The 15,666-nt window shown below is 45.8% G+C and overlaps 1 protein-coding gene across 1 annotated transcript in view; it reads left to right on the forward strand.

The window, feature by feature from the left end:
* The window catches only part of LOC311108145 (activating signal cointegrator 1 complex subunit 3-like), a 139,297-nt gene extending 123,941 nt beyond the window's left edge, over positions 1–15,356 (forward strand). The window contains exons 23-30 of the mRNA XM_084150774.1: positions 5,142–5,253; positions 5,617–5,751; positions 8,734–8,958; positions 11,189–11,340; positions 11,814–11,964; positions 13,035–13,241; positions 13,349–13,524; positions 13,711–15,356. Coding sequence (XP_084006900.1) covers positions 5,142–5,253; positions 5,617–5,751; positions 8,734–8,958; positions 11,189–11,340; positions 11,814–11,964; positions 13,035–13,241; positions 13,349–13,524; positions 13,711–13,858 — 1,306 coding nt within the window. The 3' untranslated portion in view covers positions 13,859–15,356. The remainder of the gene's footprint in view (positions 1–5,141; positions 5,254–5,616; positions 5,752–8,733; positions 8,959–11,188; positions 11,341–11,813; positions 11,965–13,034; positions 13,242–13,348; positions 13,525–13,710) is intronic.
* Positions 15,357–15,666: the final 310 nt, after the last annotated feature.

Raw genomic sequence — 15,666 nt, forward strand, 5'->3', positions numbered from 1 at the left:
CAGCACAGAACATGAAGAAGAGGATGAGGGACCACCTGCGCCCTCGCAAGTCCATGTGGAAGTGATAACCTCTAATGTAGAAACTATGATAAATCAGTACTTTACTGTGTCAAATTTACATCTGAGATGCCCCATTCACATGCTTCAGCTGGCGATCAAAGACGCCGTTAACGAGCACGACAACATTAATAGGCTGTTAGTGAAAGTCGGGCACCTGGTGGAAAGTGTACGCAAGAGCACCCTGAACACAGAGGAAACCGACCAATTAGGTGTCCGCCCCACAAATGCCTGCACCACTCGATGGAGCAGGCAGCTGCGGATGATTCAGTCGTTCATCCGGTTGTTCCAAAAATACCCGTTATGGCTAAACAAACTCAAGTCTAATATTGCTAACATCAACCTGAATCAAGTACATTGGCAAACAACGTGACAATTCGCTATGGAATATACTATACTGATTAACATCTCATTTTAGCATCAGTGTTAGATCTCCGTTTCAAGACAGAATGGATAATCCGAGATGAGTCTGTATGCAACAAACTCGGGGAGATAAAGTAAGGCTGTGGTTTAAGCTAAAAGTGAAATACATGCAGATTTTTTTCCTTTTTTGGAGCGAGCGGGGGGCGATTTGAGTGGAGCGCGATGCAAACTGCGTTGAGCGCTGAGCGATAATGAGCGGACTGGCCTGATGTGACTTTGAGCGGTGGGAGCGGAGGGGTGAACAGCTCCGTGAGCGAGGAGCTGAGATTCTCACCGCTCCACTCCGCTCATATGCTCTGATACCACCCCTACCTTGTCACAACACAGCTGATTGTCTCAAACTCATTAAGAAGGAAAGGAATTCCACAGATTAACTTTTAAGAAGGCACAGCTGTTAATTGGAATGCATTCCAGGTGACTACCTCATGAAGCTGGTTGAGAGAATGCTAAGAGTGTGCAAAGCTGTCATCAAGGCAAAGGGTGGCTATTTGAAGAATCTCAAATATAAAATATATTTGGATTTGTTTAACACTTTTTTGGTTACTACATGATTCCATATGTTATTTCATAATTTTGATGTCTTCACTATTATTCTACAATGTAAAAAATTGTAAAAATAAAGAAACACCCTTGAATGAGTAGGCGTGTCCAAACTTTTGACTGGTAGTGTACATGTACAATACACACTCTCTCTCTCTCTCACACACACACACACACACACACACACACACACACACACACACACACACTGATCCTCCTCTAATGGATGGATGGGTAGAAGGAAGCAGTGTGCTGCAGAGACATCTGCTATGCATTGAGGATGAGGATTCCAGAACATTCCAGACTGCTGGCATTTACACGGCTGTCAGCCCACATTTACCACTAAGGCCTGACCCAGGTCTCCCAGCCCCAACATATACATACACACACACACACACACACATATATTGTGTTATGTAAGTTGAATGGTAAAACACACTTTTGGTTTAAAGATTAACATACATTTTTAGCACCATTCAGTTATACTTCAAGCTCTACATATCCTTTCAGCCGGTCTTATTTTTTTGATAAAGTTGGCTTAGTATCGGTAATATCAGGTGATTTATGGGTTAGATATGTGTACCACCCAACAGCACATTGTCACAGCTGTATTTTATACATGGCCAATTGGCCATCGGATCTGTCCTGCAAGCCCTGGAGACGGTCACCTTGTCACCGGCAATTACTCATGGAGACATGATTGACTGGGGTGGCTTGTATCCGGCGCTGCTACACACACACACACACACACACACACACACACAAACACACAAACTATAAATGTATTTGTGCAGCATCAGTACCCTAATGCTGATGATGTTAATGGACATGACTTAATCAGACAGCCCGTAACGCTCTCTCTCTCTCACACACACAGTCTCTCACACCCCAGTAAAGAGCTGTGAAATGTTTTCAGTAATAAATGCATTGGCTGCTGGGCTGTGTTGACATGTGGAGTGATAACAATGACGTCCATACTTAACATTAAACACACATTAAATATGGCTGCCGCTCCGCAACTGCTGTTTCCGTTTCGATGCTGCATTCTTTTCCAATGGCCTCTGGTTTTCAACAGAACAGATGATTGTGAATGATATTCATGGGAGGATTGTTTATGCTGAGTCTAATGTAATGAGAGGAGTTGGTTATGTCAGAGTGAGTGGATCCTTGTTTACATACATACACACATACATTATTATACATCAATATGGAGGCAACTGTCAAATTACCTTCATTAAGCATCCTTCCTACACACATACAGTGGGGAGAACAAGTATTTGATCCACTGCCAATTTTGCAGGTTTTCCTACTTACAAAGCATGTAGAGGTCTGTCATTTTTATCATAGGTACACTTCAACTGTGAGAGACGGAATCTAAAACAAAAATCAAGAAAATCACATTGTATGATTTTTAAGTAATTAATTTGCATTTTATTGAATGACATAAGTATTTGATCACCTACCAACCAGTAAGAATTCCGGCTCTCACAGACCTGTTCGTTTTTCTTTAAGAAGCCCTCCTGTTCTCCACTAATTACCTGTATTAACTGCACCTGTTTGAACTCGTTACCTGTATAAAAGACACCTGTCCACACACTCAATCAAACAGACTCCAACCTCTCTACGATGGCCAAGACCAGAGAGCTGTGTAAGGACATCAGGGATAAAATTGTAGACCTGCACAATGCTGGGATGGGCTACTGGACAATAGGCAAGCAGCTTGGTGAGAAGGCAACAACTGTTGGCGCAATTATTAGAAAATGGAAGAAGTTCAAGATGACGGTCAATCACCCTCGGTCTGGGGCTCCATGCAAGATCTCACCTCGTGGGGCATCAATGATCATGAGGATGGTGAGGGATCAGCCCAGAACTACACGGCAGGACCTGGTCAATGACCTGAAGAGAGCTGGGACCACAGTCTCAAAGAAAACCATTAGTAACACACTACGCCGTCATGGATTAAAATCCTGCAGCGCACGCAAGGTCCCCCTGCTCAAGCCAGCGCATGTCCAGGCCCGTCTGAAGTTTGCCAATGACCATCTGGATGATCCAGAGGAGGAATGGGAGAAGGTCATGTGGTCTGATGAGACAAAAATAGAGCTTTTTGGTCTAAACTCCACTCGCCATGTTTGGAGGAAGAGGAAGGATGAGTACAACCCCAAGAACACCATCCCAACCGTGAAGCATGGAGATGGAAACATCATTCTTTGGGGATGCTTTTCTGCAAAGGGGACAGGACGACTGCACCGTATTGAGGGGAGGATGGATGGGGCCATGTATCGCAAGATCTTGGCCAACAACCTCCTTCCCTCAGTAAGAGCATTGAAGATGGGTCGTGGCTGGGTCTTCCAGCATGACAACGACCCGAAACACACAGCCAGGGCAACTAAGGAGTGGCTCCGTAAGAAGCATCTCAAGGTCCTGGAGTGGCCTAGCCAGTCTCCAGACCTGAACCGAATAGAAAATCTTTGGAGGGAGCTGAAAGTCTGTATTGTCCAGCGACAGCCCCGAAACATGAAGGATCTGGAGAAGGTCTGTATGGAGGAGTGGGCCAAAATCCCTGCTGCAGTGTGTGCAAACCTGGTCAAGACCTACAGGAAACGTATGATCTCTGTAATTGCAAACAAAGGTTTCTGTACCAAATACTAAGTTCTGCTTTTCTGATGTTTCAAATACTTATGTCATGCAATAAAATGCAAATTAATTACTTAAAAATCATACAATGTGATTTTCTGGAATTTTGTTTTAACTTCCGTCTCTCACAGTTGAAGTGTACCTTTGATAAAAATTACAGACCTCTACATGCTTTGTAAGTAGGAAAACCTGCAAAATTGGCAGTGTATCAAATACTTGTTCTCCCCACTGTACACCCAAACATGCACACACATACACCCAAACACACATACACCCAAACACGCACACACATACACCCAAACACGCACACACATACACCCAAACACGCACACGCATACACATACACCCAAACACGCACACACATACACCCAAACATGCACACACATACACCCAAACAAACACACACACATTCACATACACATACACACACAGACATCCAAACACACACACACATACACCCGAATACACACACACTCAAATGTTATTTGACATTAGAAGTTAATGAAGCACATAGTTGTGTGCACTTATGTCCTTGTCTCATGTGGTAACTCTTACCCATTAGAGCCGCTGAGCCACGCATGGAAGCCATTTTGGCTGTGCGTTGTCTTAGCTCAGCAAATACTGTATGGCCCAAAATCTGGGAATCATTTTGTGATAAGAGGGTGTTTTGTTTGTTCCAGTCTGTGGGCTGGCATGGTCCAAGGGCAAGGCTCTTAATAATAATATGTTACCCCAGTTTTACCCCTACAACAACCCCAGAGAAAACAAACAGGCCTATACTGTGGTACTATTGATGCTTATGATGCAGTGGCTTTTGATCGATGTGTGCCGTTTATTCTGTGTATTGATTTGTATGTGCTAGCTAGAGAATATACTCTGTGTGTGTGTGTGTGTGTGTGTGTGTGTGTGTGTTGATGATATATGTTATGTCTGCATAGATGAAGTGTATCAGTGTTAGTGTGGGGAGCATTGGAGTTGTTACTATGGTCAGCGCAGGGTTATGAGTAAATCAATAAGCTGTAAAAACGTACATATATTACAGACTCCCCATAGACTCCTTTTAATACCCCTGAGTTATTACTGGCAGTGGCCACATCTGAAACATGTCCAATAGTATTTATCTGTTTTAGCATAACTTTGCAGCGGCTACAGATGGTTTATTAGGGTGCAGGGAGAGGTAGAAAAGCATTGAATGAATGTCAGCTGTTACCTTAAACATGGACTCCTTTTTAGGGACTTTTAAAGGATTGTCCTTGCTCATGTGGTGTTTTGGACCTATCAGAAGTCACTTGATTTGGGAGTAATAGTCAGCAACTAGATATGAAAATGATATAACGTTTCAATTTCCTCTATTAAATAGCCTAGGATCTTTTATAAACGTAACTGCTGCTTTCTTTTTGTCTGTTTCCTAAATGCTATAATCTGTCTCCCCAAGTTTCTGTTACATGTACAGTAGGTCTAACCTGGTTGTTGTGTGTGTTGTCCAGTTACTACAGCCTGGATGACATCAGCCACGAGACCGTTAACAAGTACCTGTCCAACCTGGTGGAGAGGAGTCTCCGAGACCTGGAGTGTTCCTACTGTATGGAGATAGGAGAGGTAAGGGAGTGTGTGCATTTGTGTGTGTAATTGTGTTTGTGTGTGTATGACCTGTATGTCTGTGCACATGTATTCATTTTAATTGATTTGCCTGTAGTAGTCAGGCAGTGTGAAGTTATAAAGCACACAGGTACATACAGAGGGAACCATTGTGGTTTGTGTTGATAGATTTAACATGAATCAGTACGGTTCACCATGTCTTCCCTCCTGTCTTCTCTCCTCCCGTCTTCCTCCATGTCTCCTCTCCTCTTTTCCTCCCTGTTTCCTCTCCTCTCCTCCTCCCTGTCTCCTCTCCTCCTTTCCTCCCTGTTTCCTCTCCTCTCCTCCTCCATGTCTCCTCTCCTACTGTCTCCCTCCCTCCAGGATGATTGCACAATTGAGCCCCTGACGTACGGTCGTATCTCCTCCTACTACTACCTGAAGCACCAGACAGTCAGGATGTTCAAGGAGAGGCTGAGGGCTGAGCTGCCCATCCAGGACATCCTCTCTGTCCTCACGGTATGTCTGACTGACTGCTCGTAATGACAACAGAACATGATGACATTGCCTTATCTTCATCAGGGCATCTGTCACCTCCACTATATACTGGACTAGACTACTGGACTAGACTACTGGACTAGACTACTGGACTAGACTGTACTGGACTAGACTGTACCGGACTAGACTACTGGACTGGACTAGACTGGACTAGACTGGACTAGACTACTGGACTAGACTACTGGACTAGACTACTGGACTACTGGACTAGACTGTACTGGACTAGACTGTACTGGACTAGACTGTACTGGACTAGACTGTACTGGACTAGACTGTACTGGACTAGACTACTGGACTAGACTGTACTGGACTAGACTGTACTGGACTAGACTACTGGACTAGACTACTGGACTAGACTGTACTGGACTAGACTGTACTGGACTAGACTGTACTGGACTAGACTGTACTGGACTAGACTGTACTGGACTAGACTACTGGACTAGACTGTACTGGACTAGACTACTGGACTAGACTGTACTGGACTAGACTACTGGACTAGACTGTACTGGACTAGACTGTACTAGACTAGACTGGACTGGACTGGACTGGACTAGACTGGACTGGACTAGACTGTACTGGACTAGACTACTGGACTAGACTGTACTGGACTAGACTGTACTGGACTAGACTGTACTGGACTGTACTAGACTGGACTGGACTATACTAGACTGTACTGGACTGAACTAGACTGTACTCCATCATCAGCGGTGGGACTACAGCCATTGATTTGCATTCCGTTTTTGAAATGTTGGAGTGTGTAGTTGAATCTAATAGTCTATCAGGCATTGTGCAGGCAGACGTTATTTGTTCACCATACTACTGTGCTTCTACATGTACTTCTCCCATTGTGTTCACATTGAGCGAGAGGGGGATAGACTACTGGACAGGAGGATAGCTAGATGACCATGATGGAGGTCAGGGTCTCAGTTCTGTCAAATAAACACCTCTTTATCTGGGCCTCATTAACTCCCCTCATCACTCCTGGGTCTCTATGTCTTTGTTCTCCTCCACTGGTTTTCTTCTCTCTTCTTCCCAGTTAATAGTGAGTACCTATTCCTCCTCTCCCTCTGTTCCCTGTTTTAGTCTGTTATTCCTAGTGATGCTGCTGATTGGTTGCTGCTAATTGGTGGGATCATTAGGACACAAAGCGGTTTCACACCTCCGTGGGGGTCACCCGGCGACATCGCAGCTGTGTCAGATAGCCCGTCGTGCCCCCTCCACCCTCTAATACCCCCCCATTATGGGTCTCACCCAGACATTTAGACGAGGGGGAGGGTGAAGGATCAAAGGTTAGATAGGAAGTGTTGGGAAAGAAATGTGTTGAAAATGCAGAAAAGATTGAGACATTTTCTTCCCCTCTTTTGCACCTACAACGCCCCCAGCCAGACCCTACACCCCCCGTCCCTTGTCCACTCCCCCCAGCAAGATCCCTCCCCGCCCCCGTCCCTTGTCCACTCCCCCCCCAGCCAGACCCCTCCCCCTGTTGAACACAAAGGACCTGAAGCTCTACTATTTCCTCTTCTTAAAGTTCACAAGTGACCTACTACGTTCACCCCACACACACACACACACACACACACACACACACACACTGAAAGAGTATGTGAAAAAAGTATGTTGCTCTTTCTCTCTTTCTCTCCTGCTCTTTCCAACCTTTGCCTCCCCCTTTCCATCCCTCCCTGTCTGTAAATGTCACTAAAGAGAACGTCTGTGGGAGAGATGGATGGAGGGAGGGAGGCAGGGATGGATTGCTGGATGGAGTGAGTAGGGGAGTTAGCAGTTAGTGTGTTATGAGGATCTCTGTATAAAGATATATTGTATTTATCTCCTGCACATCTGCATGCAGACACTAAACCACTGCCATATCAATCATTGTATTCCCCTTTTTCCCCCTCATCATTCCCTCTGTTCCTCAATCCCCCTCTTTTCTAACGCTGCATCTCTCTGGTGACGGATGGAACCTTAACAGTCCAGAGCAGGGTAGGCCCAATGATAAATGTCTCCGCTGGTCCTCTGTTGATGGAAGTATGTTAGTGAAACTTAACGTACTGCAGTGAATTGGAGAAACACAGAAAAAGAGCCATGCGTGTCCATGCATCTCTGTCTCCCCTGAAACCCCACAAACAAGCCTCCACACAGAACACACCGTCAGCACTGAACACAGCCCGATTGAAAACGCATCATCGTTTTATATCACACCAAATCGTTTATATAGCCTATACATATCTTATGAGGAGTGAGGAATAGAGATGTGGGTAGACATTTAGACATTCAACCTAGACTGAGTGTTTGGTTGTTCGATATCGGTCATTCACAGTTTAGCACACACTCTAACCATATGAAAGGGAACCACCACTGTACATTGTATTAAAAAATTAAACTTTACATTGTGGAAAATTGCTGTGTAGTTGCTGACTTTTTGTAGGATTTTATGAGCAGGTGTGGACAGTTATAACTTAAGGTTTCTTCATTCGCTTAGAGGTTTTGCTCTTAAATATATTTTTGGGGAACTGCTCTCTTGGGTGAGGGGAGCCAGTGATCCTGATGCAGCTGTTTTAACAGAGATGACTGAAACAAAGGATTTAACCACAGAACCACAGCAGGGAACTGACTTCCTCCTCGCTGACTTCTCTCTATATCCCCCTCTCTCTTCTCTCTCTCCCTCCCCTCCCCTCCCTCCCTCCCTCCCTCCCTCCCTCCCTCCCTCCCTCCTTTTTTCCCTCCCTCCCCCCTCCCCTCTCTCCCCTCCCTCCCTCCCCCCTCCCCTCTCTCCCCTCCCTCCCCCCTCCCCTCTCTCCCCTCCCTCCCCCCTCCCCTCTCTCCCCTCCCCCCTCCCCTCTCTCCCCTCCCCTCCCCTCCCTCCTTCCCTCCCCCCTTCCCTCCTTTCCCCCTCCCTCCCTCCTTCCCTCCCTCCCCCCTTCCCTTCCTCACTCTCTTCTTCAGGATGCTGAGGAGTACGGGGAGCTGCCCGTCAGGCACAACGAGGACCAGCTGAACAGTGAGCTGGCTCAGCGTCTCCCCCTGCAGGTCAACCCTCACAGCTACGACAGCGCCCACACCAAGACACACCTGCTGCTGCAGGCCCATTTCAGCCGCGCCCAGCTGCCCTGCTCCGACTACGGCACCGACACCAAGACCGTGCTGGACAACGCCATACGCATCTGTCAGGTTAGTGGCTGGCTGTGTGTGCAAGATCTGCTGTGTAGGTTTATGTACAGTACCAAACACTACATCCCTCTGGGTTCATCCACCGCCCTGCCCCTTTCTGAACAGTGCACCTCTGAAATACTTCCTCTGTTTTCTTGTGCTTTTGTTCCCATCAAAAAGAACAGCTTGCTTTCATACATCCCAGAATGGATCCTCTCTCAGCCCTGGGATTCAGACCCTGAGCACATTTCCATGTGTCAGAGTCACAGTCAGAGCACCAGTACTCAGTACTTTTTCCTATTTTGCAGTTAACATTTAATTTGGAAAGTTTTATGGGATAGCCTTTAGAAATGACTGATTCTGCATCGCTAACTGGCTACACAAAGAGGTGGACAGTGCACACGGGCATTCCCATGCATTCTTTAATATTCTTTACTTTGGATTGAACGAATAGGCTTTGGATTGAACGAATCTGCGCTGGCTTTTTTCTCTAGGGCACTCGGAAACAGCTGCACAGTGAAGCCTATCACTACAACCATTATTATCTGGGTGATTATTTTTTTTCCTGGTCGCACTGGTGCTCCCAAAATAAAATGTCACATCGCACAACTAATTATCCAGGAGCATGTGCCACCAAATGGTTGCACTTTAGAGCCCTGGGCATAGACATGTTATGGAGGTGCCTTGGAGGGCACTGGTAAACAGAATGCCTGACAGTCTTTTCAAATAATAGAAATTATCATTTGTTAACTTGTATTCAAACTATTTCCATTTCAGTGTGATAATTGATCTGTATATTTTTTGACCGTCGTTGATAAATGATGCCTTTTTAAAAGACAAAGACAAATACTGTATCTCTTTTGGGTCTCTGGCTTCTTTGCATGAAAGTGTTGAGGGAGATGAGGACCACAGTCAGGTTTGACCACATGACAACCTGGCTGTGGAACCCCACCTCACGGGGACAGCACGGCTTTAACACCACAGACTGCACTGTCTGCCACTAACCTAACCACCAACCACACACACTTACTGCTGATAGTTCCAGTACACACACACAATACACACACACACACACTCTAAGAATACACACACACATAATGTGGATCCTGACCGGCAGTAGGCCCTGTCACTCAGGAGGCTGTTGAGGTGTGGAGATTAGTTGTAGCTCCTCTTAAAAAGAGCTTTCTCAGGGATTGCCCCTAACAACCAGGCCTGCCCACCAAGTGCCCTGGCCACCAGATCCCAGGTCTGCTGGTGATTGGCCATGCCTGGGAGAGATTTGGTCCATGTCTGGCTGTAGGATCTGGATCTGGATCTGTAAGCCATTGTTTCTGCCTTTGTATGTGTGGGGGATGATCTACGAAGCGCTGACTGTGTGTGTGTCTGGTAGTGATTGTCCATTGCTTGTCCATGTGGTTACTTTTCTGGCTTCCTGCTGTGCCAGGCCAGGCTAACAGAGCTTTTCTCCTCCTCATGTGGCGAGGGTATCATATTCATTAGAGCAAAACGTTTTGCAACGGAAAATGAAATCAAGCGTCTCTTTTTGGACTGATGTTTCAGTCCGTTTTCTTCCGTTTGGTGCCTAATGTATATGGCCCAGCTAACAGGACTCCAGTGACATCAGCCGTAGTTCTGTCATCATCCATTTGCTTCTTCAGCTTCCGTGAAATGTTAATCACTACTACTTTAATTTGTACTGCATTAGCATTTTGATTAACTCTGCCGGGACTTCGCCTGTGCACTCAAGGTCCTCTTTAGTCATAGTTATTGCCGGGGAATTACTTTCTGATTAATTGAGTTTGTTAGAATGCAGCGTTAGCTCGGCAAACTCTAACCTTACGAGGGAGGGAGCAGGTTAGCGTTTTTCGTCATGAAGCTCTGCAGAGTGGTCACTAGCTGGCACAGCCACAAAGTCATAAAATATGATTTTAAACCTAACCTTAACCACACTGCTAACCCTAATGCCTAACCCTAACCTTAAATTAACACAAAAAAGCAACACCAAAAAGCAATATAGCCAATTTGTACTTTTCAGCTGTTTAGCATATGTGCATGAATGTGTAAAGACATGCTGAATTTGAGTGTGCAAAATGGGCTCAATCGTAATGTAACTCAGTGTGAGTGAATCTCACACTGATGTCAGTGGTGGATTTTATATAGTTATATAAATGCGCACATTTTTCAACTAAAGTAGTTCCTGTATGTCTGTCTATCTGTCTGTGCATGTGTGTGGGTGTGTGCATCTCTACAGGCCATGCTGGACGTAGCAGCCAACGAGGGCTGGCTGGTGACTGCTCTCAGCATCTGTAACCTGGTGCAGATGATCGTTCAGGGCAGGTGGCTCAATGACTCCTCTATACTGACCCTACCTACCATAGAGCAGCAACACCTCTACCTGTTCAGGTAAACAACATTACACACACACACACACACACACACACACACACACACACACGATGAGAATGGTGCTAGGACTCTCTAATTAACACTATGACATGGACCATTTTATAATCCACAGACACTATCAAACTCTGCAAACATTATTATCATCAAGCAGCATCAGTTACATTCTGCTAACCTCAGGGCTGCTCACGCGCGCACACACACTAACACACGCACACACACACACACACACAGAGAGAGAGAGGAAATTCAAGAGTGAGTGTCCAAAGCAATTTTAATTATTTTTACATACACACCATGTGGATTTGAGACGCTGCTTCCTGCAGTGAAGAATAATTTTGTGAAAACTCAATAAATATGGTAAGGAGAAAGGGATAGAGGGATGAGAGAGGACTGAGGTTCCAGAGACAGCAGGAAGTGTGGTTAGGATTTAAAATCACATGACTAGATCTGCCCCCTGTTGTTCCCCGCAGCAGGTGGAGCTCCAAGGGAGGGAGGGGCGGAGCCAGGGGCTTCCACGGACCAATAGAAGGGCTCCCTGAGCTGATTGCCACCTGCGAGGGGCGGGAGAACACCTTCGCTGCCATCGTGGGGGAGGTGCTTCAGCCCCATCAGATCTCCCAGGTAACAACCTTCTAACATTCTGCATTCCTTCACCTCACCTCACCGTTAAAGTGTCACTTTCCTATAGAAATAGAGGGTTTCTAGGGGTACATATACACTTCACCATGAACCCTCCCGTCTCCATTGTCCTTCCAAGGTGTCGGCCTCATCTCTCTATTCATGTAACGTTCTCACATTCGCTACCAGAGCACTACCAAACAACATATACACACACTCTACCAACGTCAGCCCACACAGACACACACACACACACACACACAGTGAGAAGCATCAGTCTGTCCCAGTGGTCCAAGGTACCTCCAGGATCTCCTATTACGATCCAATGAGAGGGTTTACAGCACCAATCTAAGTGCTAATTGCAGCTGTAATGAGAACGTCCAGGCGCCACTGCCAGCCCAGCGGCCTTACCCAATCAGTGTCCCTGCTCCCCCTTCACCCAGCCCCTCCACACACTCTCCCCCCATGGCGTCGCGGCCTGGCTAATTAAATAACTAGATGCGTGGCAGTGTCCCAGTCTGATTCTCCGGGGGACAGTAATCCTTACATAAATAGCTTTTGTTGGGTGAATCTGAAAGGCTTTTCTCATTCTCCCATCCCAGTCCCTGACACTGACAGGGTCTTCAGGAGGAAAACACACATTCACACACCTATCACCCATACTCTCTCTCTATCTCTACCTTCCTCTATCTTGCTTGCTCTCTATCCCCTTTTGGATTTGTGTTTTCTTCTCCATTCGAGTCAGATGTTAAAGTCACCATGACAAAGCTTTAAGAGGCACCTAAGACCATGGGAATGATGTGTGTTTGAATGAATCAAGCTTTCATCAAACGCTCTAGTCTTAGCAGATAGATATGTCCATCTTATACAAGGCTCTCACTTAAGTCTGACTCGCTCTCTCTCTCCCCCACACTCTCTCCCTCCTCTTTTCTCTCTCTCTGCACTCCGGTCTGACACATTTCCTTGTCTCTCTCTCCCTCTCTCATTTCTCTGCACCCCTCTCTGTTTCTCTCTTATTATCCCCCATCCCTTCCTTTGCCCTCCTTCCTCTCCTCTCCCCTCCCCTCCTCCAGGCCTGGTCATTCCTCAGCCATCTGCCGGTGATGGAGGTGCGTCTGAGTGTGAAGGGTTGGTGGGAGGGATGTGGGGAGCAGACAGAGCGCCCCCTCCCTGCGGCCGGGGGGAAGCTCAGGGACGACAGAAGCTGGCTGGATGTCCACGCTGACCAGGAGTACGTCCTGCAAGTCTCACTGCAGCGCATCAACGCTGGCCAGCAGAGGGTACGTACACACACTCATGCTCACACATGTATAAAGGAGCTCGCACACATTATCGACGTTAATTATGATTGACTGCTGATAAGTTGATTTGTCATCATGTTTTCCAGAGGAAGCAGGACAGTAAGGCCCAGGCCCCCAGGTTCCCTAAGAATAAGGATGAGGGCTGGTTCCTGGTTCTAGGAGAGGTGGAGCGCAGAGAGCTACTGGCCGTCAAACGCATTGGATACTGCCGACACCGCAGCACCGTTTCCCTGGCCTTCTACACCCCCGAGAAGACCGGAAAGTACGTACGGGATTGTTAAAAATGATTGGTTCAACAAATATTTTCTTTGTGGTCTAGGCCCAGTTAGTTTAGGCATTTTGGGACAGCTGCCGGTGTGAAAGGGGTTTTATAATAACATTTGATTAATTGATATTTATCCCACCCCAAACTCTTACTTCCCCTGGTAACCCTCTACTCCCCCTCCAGGTGTATCTACACGCTATACTTGATGAGTGACAGTTACCTGGGTCTGGACCAGCAGTATGACCTCCACCTCAACGTGACCCCTGCCTGCATCGCTGCCCAGGTCAACAGTGAAGTCACTGAGGCCATGGGAGGCATGTCCTTCAAGTGATATGTCAACATGATGACATCATCATGAGTTACATGATGACAATGAAAAAAAATGAGGAGACAATGGCCATGTATGTCTTTAGACACCAACGTTCGGGACGTTTACACGGATGATGTGATGGTGGTGATGGTGTGACTGGAGGTTAGCCTTAAAGCAGGGATGTCAAACTCATTCCATGGAGAGCCTAGTGTCTGCGGGTTTGAGGGAGGGAGGGAGGGAGGATACAGGGTTAAGTACTAGTTAGTCTGGGGCATGGGCTATGGGAAACTGTGGCCTAATGGGACCCTGTACAATGATCGGTCAGTCAATAGAAATACTCATGAAAGACAGGGCTGTCAAGTTACATTAACATTGTGTAATAAAATGAATAACTATTTTGTTGCAGTACATAATATCATTCCCCAGTCATATTATGTAAATGATATATCCAGGCATTGGCCTACTCTCCAAATCCACCAACTTTTGAATGGGTGGTGAGGAAAATAAAACCAGATAAAAGGTGGCTTGTTTTACTCAGTTGATTTAGAGACTGGAGAGTGGTGTGGTATGGTGGGGGAGGGGTGACATATTTCATTGAGACTTTGTTGAGATGAAGACTAACAGTAGTAAGAGAGAGCAGCATAAAGCGTGGTGGTTAATGGCAGGAAAAACGTGGCATCACTGTGTCGAACAGGGAAAAGCTGCTCCCGGAGAGGAGTTTAGTTTATTTAGGCTGGCGGGGTGGAACTGGAATTCTGTGCAGGTGTGTGAAACATGCTTCCCTGTAGTGCTGTGGGGCTACAGTCTGGTGTGCCAAACGGTCACATCTGTTGGATGAAATACAGGCACTGCCCTCCCCCACAATCCTTAGTGTATAGCACAGAATAGCCTCCTCCTTTCCCTCTTCTTCCTCTCCTCTTTCTCTGTGGAAGAATCATCGATAGAAGCTGATCAAAGAAGAAGAAAATAATGTAACCTAAATAAATAGAGAGAAATATGGAAAGGTGTCTCATTGTTTCAATGATTAGTATTTTGTAACTGTATTTCTTTATATTCTTGGGAGAGCTGACAACTATATTTTAGAACCGAACTTATGAGACAAAATCCAGCTGCTTCTTTGTTCTGATTTTTGGATTGACCAATCAATTGAAGCAGATGTAACTTCTCTCTTGATTGAAAAATATGTTTTCTTTATTTTTTCTTTAAAATTATTTTTGGTTTTTACAACTTTGAGATAGTGACCTATATATTGTTATGTTATATATTACACTTACTATCAATGCCAAAAAACATATCATGCAAATAATTACTGCTAAACCTCAAATAAAAAGCACACCATTTCATCTCAAACTACACTGCATGTCTGGTTGACCACCATGTCCTTTCTATAGTATATAGTCAGTCTGTCACTGGGACAATTTTCCTCTGCCATGGTTTCATCTGAACATGGAAACCTTATGGTCCTAAAGAACAGCTATCTGTCAATCAGACAGGGGTCAAATAAACATGTCAAACACTTTCAAGTATTTGGTAGTGTTTGTGGTGAGCATAATTTAGACCTCTACTTTCACCCATGCGCTGGACTCACTTTCTTCTCCTGTAGCGGTCAGGTTCACCACGTGATCGTTGGATTTCCACCACTTCACTATTGGATCCAGAATTGCAGAAGGCTAATAGGCCTATTGTATTGGAATTAAACCATAGGGAATGCGTTGCTATGTCTCTGCCACAAATAGCACAGGCTACTTTTTTTCAGTCTGTGTGTAGGGTATCCCATATTTGAGCTGAATTACATTTGAATATAATTTCGTTACTTTATAGCCAAAGTG

Source organism: Coregonus lavaretus, assembly GCF_964263955.1.
Source record: "Coregonus lavaretus genome assembly, chromosome: 3".
NCBI lineage: Eukaryota > Metazoa > Chordata > Actinopteri > Salmoniformes > Salmonidae > Coregonus > Coregonus lavaretus.